General features: G+C 40.5%; 1 protein-coding gene across 2 annotated transcripts in view; it reads left to right on the top strand.

Moving 5' to 3' along the window:
* The first annotated feature begins 1032 nt into the window (after positions 1-1032).
* Positions 1033-7070, top strand: part of SH2D2A (SH2 domain containing 2A) — a 55172-nt gene continuing 49134 nt past the window's right edge. Inside the window, exon 1 of one of the 2 annotated variants that reach the window (XM_077464211.1) lies at positions 1033-1222. In XM_077464211.1, coding sequence (XP_077320337.1) covers positions 1150-1222 — 73 coding nt within the window. In that variant the 5' untranslated portion in view covers positions 1033-1149. The remainder of the gene's footprint in view (positions 1223-7070) is intronic. The other variant, XM_077464210.1, reaches the window with a different exon arrangement.

The raw sequence follows: 7070 nt of genomic DNA, 5'->3' as shown, positions 1-7070 counted from the left end.
GAAAACTCTGGTGTGATGGGGGGGCTCTTGTGTATTAGGGGGAACTCTGACGCTGCGATGGAAGCACTCCGTGGTGATGGGGGGGGGGGGGGGGCTCTGATGTATAGTGAAAACTCTGATGTGGTGGGGGTCTCTCATGTATAGGGGGGACTCTGATGCTGTGATGGAAGCACTCCATGGTGATGGGGGGCCTCTGATGTATAGTGGGGACTCTGATGTGAGGGGGGATGGATTCTTACGTGAAAGGGAGACTCTGATGTACTCTGATGTGGTACTCTGTTGTGGGGGTACTCTGCTGTAATGGGGGGGGGCTCTCATTTCTAGGAGCCTTTGACTCTGTGATGGAGGCACTCTGATGTGATGGGGGGGGGGGGGGGGCTCTGATGTATAGCAGGGACTCTGATGTGGTGGGGAGACTCTGATGTGATGGGGCTCTCTGTTGTGGGGGTACTCTGATGTGAAGGGGGTGGGCTCTCACTTATAGGGAGATACTGTGATGTGATAAGTGACTGACTCTGTGATGAGACTCTGATAATGGGGGACTCTGATGTGAAGGAGGAGGACTCTGATGGGATGTGGAGATTCTTTTTTTAATGGAGGGCTAGAGGGGACTCAGCAGCACTGAAATACCAAAAATGGTTAAGATGAAAAAAGTTAATTGTTTACAATACTCAGTGCTTTAGCAATCTGCCATCCACAGAGTGTACATCTATATGGATCTGATGGTGGTCAGTTGCTGCCACCTTCTGGTAGAAAAAGATACTGCATGAGCTCTACCATTCCTACAATGATTAAGAGCTGAATATGTAGAAAACCAATTCTGCTCTATAAATACTGCAAGAAAAAGAAATCTGTGCTGCCAATAGCAACTCTATAGTTAAAAAAAAAAAAATAATCTCTAGGCAGTCCTCGCAGCCTCTGCAACGTCTTGTTTTCAGAAGAAAATTGCTCAATTGACAGCAGCCGCCCAAATGTGAGAAGTTATCACAAGTGAAAACCTCAGCAGCTCTGAGAAAACTTTCCGAGACGTCACTTCGTTCTTGTTGTACTCGGCTGCCTGCCTTGCCTATGTCGTGAGCTGCGGGCTTATTTCCTGTCGGTGTGGCTAAGAGCGCCCTGTGTGCACATCACATTGTAGGCAATCGCCAAATGAGACACAGATCGCCCACGGCGTGCACCGACGACGGGGCCATGGCATATGGGTGCCAGGACTACGAACACGGTAAGTGCCATGCATCTTTTAGTACGCTAAACTGCTCCCAGGTCATTACTCATTTAAGTAAAAAAAAAAAAACAGCCAATATAGAAAAATATATTTTTTTTGTTCAGTTTACTTCATTATTATTATATATATATATATATATATATATATATATAATATATATATATAAAAAATTTAGTTTTTTTATTATCACTATTATAATTTATTTTTTTTAATTATTGTTACTGTAAAAAAAAAAAAAAACAGCCAATATAGAACAAAATATTTTTTTTTTGTTCAGTTTACTTCATTATTATTATTATTGTATATATATATATATATATATATATATATATATATATATATATATATATATATATATATATATATATATATATATATATATATATATATATATATATATATATATACACATATATACACACACACACACACACAGTGCCTTGCGAAAGTATTCGGCCCCCTTGAACTTTTCAACCTTTTGCCACATTTCAGGCTTCAAACATAAAGATATAAAATTTTTATTTTTTGTGAAGAATCACCAACAAGTGGGACACAATTGTGAAGTGGAACGAAATCTATTGGATTTTTGAAACTTTTTTAACTAATAAAAAAATGAAAAGTGGGGCGTGCAAAATTATTCGGCCCCCTTGCGTTAATACTTTGTAGAGCCACCTTTTGCTGCAATTACAGCTGCAAGTCGCTTGGGGTATGTCTCTATCAGTTTTGCACATCGAGAGACTAAAATTCTTGGCCATTCTTCCTTGCAAAACAGCTCGAGCTCAGTGAGGTTGGATGGAGAGCGTTTGTGAACAGCAGTTTTCAGCTCTTTCCACAGATTCTCGACTTTGACTTGGCCATTCTAACACCTGGATACGTTTATTTGTGAACCATTCCTTTGTAGATTTTGTTGTATGTTTGGGATCATTGTCTTGTTGGAAGATAAATCTCTGTCCCAGTTTCAGGTCTTTTGCAGACTCCAACAGGTTTTCATCCAGAATGGTCCTGTATTTGGCTGCATCCATCTTCCCCTCAATTTTAACCATCTTCCCTGTCCCTGCTGAAGAAAAGCAGGCCCAAACCATGATGCTGCCACCACCATGTTTGACAGTGGGGATGGTGTGTTGAGGGTGATGAGCTGTGTTGCTTTTACGCCAAACATATCGTTTTGCATTGTGGGCAAAAAGTTTGATTTTGGTTTCATCTGACCAGAGCACCTTCTTCCACATGTTTGGTGTGTCTCCCAGGTGGCTTGTGGCAAACTTTAGACGAGACTTTTTATGGATATCTTTGAGAAATGGCTTTCTTCTTGCCACTCTTCCATAAAGGCCAGATTTGTGCAGTGTACGACTGATTGTTGTCCTATGGACAGACTCTCCCACCTCAGCTGTAGTTCCCTGCAGTTCATCCAGAGTGATCATGGGCCTCTTGGCTGCATCTCTGATCAGTCTTCTCCTTGTCTGAGCTGAAAATTTAGAGGGACGGCCAGGTCTTGGTAGATTTGCAGTGGTCTGATACTCCTTCCATTTCAAAATGATCGCTTGCACAGTGCTCCTTGGGATGTTTAAAGCTTGGGAAATCTTTTTGTATCCAAATCCGGATTTAAACTTCTCCACAACAGTATTACGGACCTGCCTGGTGTGTTCCTTGGTCTTCATGATGCTCTCTGCGCTTTCAACAGAACCCTGAGACTATCACAGAGCAGGTGCATTTATACAGAGACTTGATTACACACAGGTGGATTCTATTTATCACCATCAGTCATTTAGGACAACATTGGATCATTCAGAGATCCTCGCTGAACTTCTGGAGTGAGTTTGCTGAACTGAAAGTAAAGGGCCGAATAATTTTACACGCACCACTTTTCAGTTTTTTATTTGCTAAAAAAAGTTTAAATTATCCAATAGATTTCGTTCCACTTCACAATTGTGTCCCACTTGTTGGTGATTCTTCACAAAAAATTTAAATTTTATATCTTTGTTTGAAGCCTGAAATGTGGCAAAAGGTTGAAAAGTTCAAGGGGGCCGAATACTTTCGCAAGGCACTGTGTATGTATATATATGTGTGTGTGTGTGTATATATATATATATATATATATATATATATATATATATATATATATATATATATATATATATATATATATATATATATATATATGCATACATATATACATATATACATATATACATATATATATATATATATATATATATATATATATATACACACACACACACACACACACACACACACACACACACACACACACACACACATATATATATTTTGTTTTTTTATTATTATCACTATTATAATTTTTTTTTTTTTTATTATTGTTACTGTAAGAACAATGTAGAACAAAATATATATATATTTTTTGTTCAGTTTACTTCGTTATTATTGTGTATATAAGGAACATTCTTCTCACTGACCACCAATGTAAGGAACATTCTTCCCACTGATCACCAATGTAAGGGACATTCTTCTCACTGATCACCAATGTAAGGGACATTCTTCCCACTGACCACCAATGTAAGGGACATTCTTCCCACTGATCACCAATGTAAGGAACATTCTTCCCACTGACCACCAATGTAAGGGACATTCTTCCCACTGATCACCAATGTAAGGGACATTCTTCCCACTGATCACCAATGTAAGGCACATTCTTCCCACTGATCACCAATGTAAGGAACATTCTTCTCACTGATCACCAAAGAATTTGTTTTAAGCAGGGGACTGGAGGTCTGAAAATTATATATGGATAATGATAGCTCTATACTGCATTACATTTGTCCAATTTTTGCATTCAGTTTTTGTATTGAAGGTTTTATTGTACATTATAGGACACAATATGTGGTGTTTTTTCAGAGTTTTGCTTTACATGTATGTAAAACATAAAGACGCAAACCTTTTTGTGCGTTATTTCAACTTTATTAAAGGTGTCCCAAAAGTCTCCATACATAGGAAAAACGAACAAACAAATGTTATCATTTATATTAGATTTTAGATTTTTAATAGAAAGAGGTGGCCAACATGTTGAGCGTATTTTGCTAGATTTTGTAATGAATATTATAGGATACCCTGTAATTTCTTGTATTTCTTGTATCTTCTAGCTTAGGTCAATTTTGAGAAGAGAAAATAAAATGAAGGTTTGGTGTTCAGGAAATAAATATTTCATGGGAAAATATTATTAGTACTCGAGAAATGAAGGCTTGCGGTATTTACCACACGCAGAGGAATTTCCACATCTTCGTGACATTTAGGACGTGAACTGAACATTTTGATGATTATCACTGGCTAAAATGATGAATGTGTCTCAGAAAACTTGTATAGCTTTGAGGAGTGACTTCCAGCTAATTTTTTTTTCTTGGGGGCTTCGACTTTGCCTTTGTAGCATGACCTCTTCCTGATTATACACTACCAGTGAATAAAATAAGTATGAAAAGCTAGGAAGGAGAGCTGGCAGCTCGTTCTTCCAAATAGATTGCCTTATTGTAGCAGGCAGAGTGTACAAAATACAGCAGATTACGCGTTTCGGCAAAAAGCCTTCGACGTAGCCATGCGTAAGCTGCTGTATTTTGTACACTCGGCCTGCTACAAACAAGTAATCTATTGAGAATAACGAGCTGCTGGGTCTTCGTTCTACCAACTCATGCTACGTTTAAGTCTTAGGAAGACACTTTGAGCTAGAGCAGGGGTCTTCAAACTATGGCCCTCCAGTTGTTCAGGAACTACAATTCCCACCATGCCTAGTCATGCCTGTGAATGTCAGAGTTTTATAATACCTCATGGCACGTGTAGTTCTGTAACAGCTGGAGGGCCGTAGTTTGGTTCCTGAGCTAGAGCACCCTTTGTCTACCTCCTTTGGGAACTCTACTGGCCATCGTTTCTTTTTCCTCATAAAATAAGTACACGGAAGTGATTGTATGGCAGTGTTGTGTGCCAATTGTTTCTCTAGAAATCTTTGAAGGTTTTCACTTTAAATGGATCATGTTAAACAATTTAGGACTGGCATTTCGGGGACTCCCAGGTCTCCTTTATTGAGGTTTAAAAGACACGTGGTCCATGGTTCGGCCAAGGCCGTGTTAAAGCCCCTATGAAAATAACTTCAGGGTCAGGAATTGGTGCCATATTCTCTAAGGCAGGGTTTCTCACGCAGGGTTCTGTGGTGCCCTAGGGTTCTTCCAGAACAGCCTTTCTCAACATTTTTGACAGAGGAACCCCCGAAATAACTTTCTGGTCTCAGGAAACCCATGCTAAAAATGACAACATCTACAGCTTGTGATATATTAGGCCGCGTACACACGGGCGGACTGTTCGCCCAACTTTGTCCGCTGAACAGTGTTTGGGCGGACAGTCCGCTCGTGTGTGGGCTTTCAGCGGACAGTTTCAGCGGACAGTTGGACGGACAAGGTTTTTCGGAAATTCCGAAAAAACTGTCCGCTGAAACCTTGTTTGAGCGAACAGTCCGCCCGTGTGTAGGCTTGTTCGTCAAACAAAGTTGCGCGCATGCTCAGAAAGGATTTTCACGCCGAAAGCTATAATGCAGTGTATAGGACGTCGTATTTTTCGTCCCGTCGTACGTGCCGTTCACGTCATCGCGCACGGTTTCAGCAAACTGTTCGTTCGTCGTGTGTGGCCATGTCCGTCCATGCTAATTTTGAGCGGACTGTTTGCCGAAACTGTTGGACGGACAAAGTTGGGCGAACAGGGGCGTGTGTACGCGGCCTTAGTGTTATGGTCAATGAAAAGAATGCTCTGTACACTTGTTGTCATTGGGAAGAATTACCCCCTTAAATATGGCTAAAATCAATGGGGTCAGTGGGAACTTATTTGAGAGACAAGAATTGTTCCATGCTCTAAGAACCCTTAGCAACCTCTGGAGGAACCCTGCTCCCAGAGTTTGCTGGGGGTTGCTTGAGCAATGAGCTTTGGGGAGTAATTCCTCCCAAAGACCACAAGTATAAAGAACATTCTTCCTATTGACCATCACATTAATGTACCATGAGTTGTAGATATAGTCATTTCAGCAGGGGTTCTCTGAGACCAGAAAGTTATTTTGAGGGTTCTTCTGTGTTGAAAAGGGTCGAGAGAGGCTGTTCTAGAGGCTCTGGTCTATAGTCTCTGGTGGCACAGGTCTGGAGTCCCTGGTGATTCTGGTCTGTAATTTCAAGTGAGGTTCTCCCACACAAAGCGTCTTTTTGGCTTTGGTATGATGCACCTGAATTTGGAGGAGTTTATACATACTTGTCACCATATAGTGTAGTTGGAATGGAGCAGACACATTAGGGCAAAACTATTCAAAAACAAAAAAAAGTTAGGTTACGTGTACTTGCTTTAACTTTCTCACACAGGCTTAAGAAGTACTGGTGATGACGTTCCTGAGTCAGTTCTCTTTAGCTATGTTGAGATTTGCAATAATCAGCCTTTGTTAATGAGGGAAGAGCATTGGTTGGATGGGACTGCACTGTGCTCACAGCCCATGCAGGAGACCTGGTGTCACAAAGAAGCTTCTGGAGAGTGAAGAGGAACGATAACTGAACTAAACTATTTAGAGAAAATGTTTTTACTGTTTTTGATCTCAAAGAACCAATAAGCATAGATGGTGGCCCCATTAACATCTGTGGGTGTTTCTCCAATAGCCATCAGTCTGTAGAGTGTTATATGTTGACCCCATGAACATCTACTAGGGGGTTCTCCATTAACCTTCAGTCTACAGAGCATTAGATGTCAGCCTCATGAATGCCTGTGGGGGTTTCCCCATTGACTGACAGTCAATAGAGTGTTAGTTGTTGGCCCCATGATCATCTACGGGGGTTTCTCCATTAAGCTTCAGTATGTA

This window comes from Lithobates pipiens, unplaced genomic scaffold (assembly GCF_037356315.1).
Source record: "Lithobates pipiens isolate NorthernLeopardFrog02 unplaced genomic scaffold, aLitPip1_a1.2 Scaffold_30, whole genome shotgun sequence".
NCBI lineage: Eukaryota > Metazoa > Chordata > Amphibia > Anura > Ranidae > Lithobates > Lithobates pipiens.
Note: the sequence above shows the minus strand (reverse complement) of the source record. Positions and strands in the feature narration are given on the sequence as shown.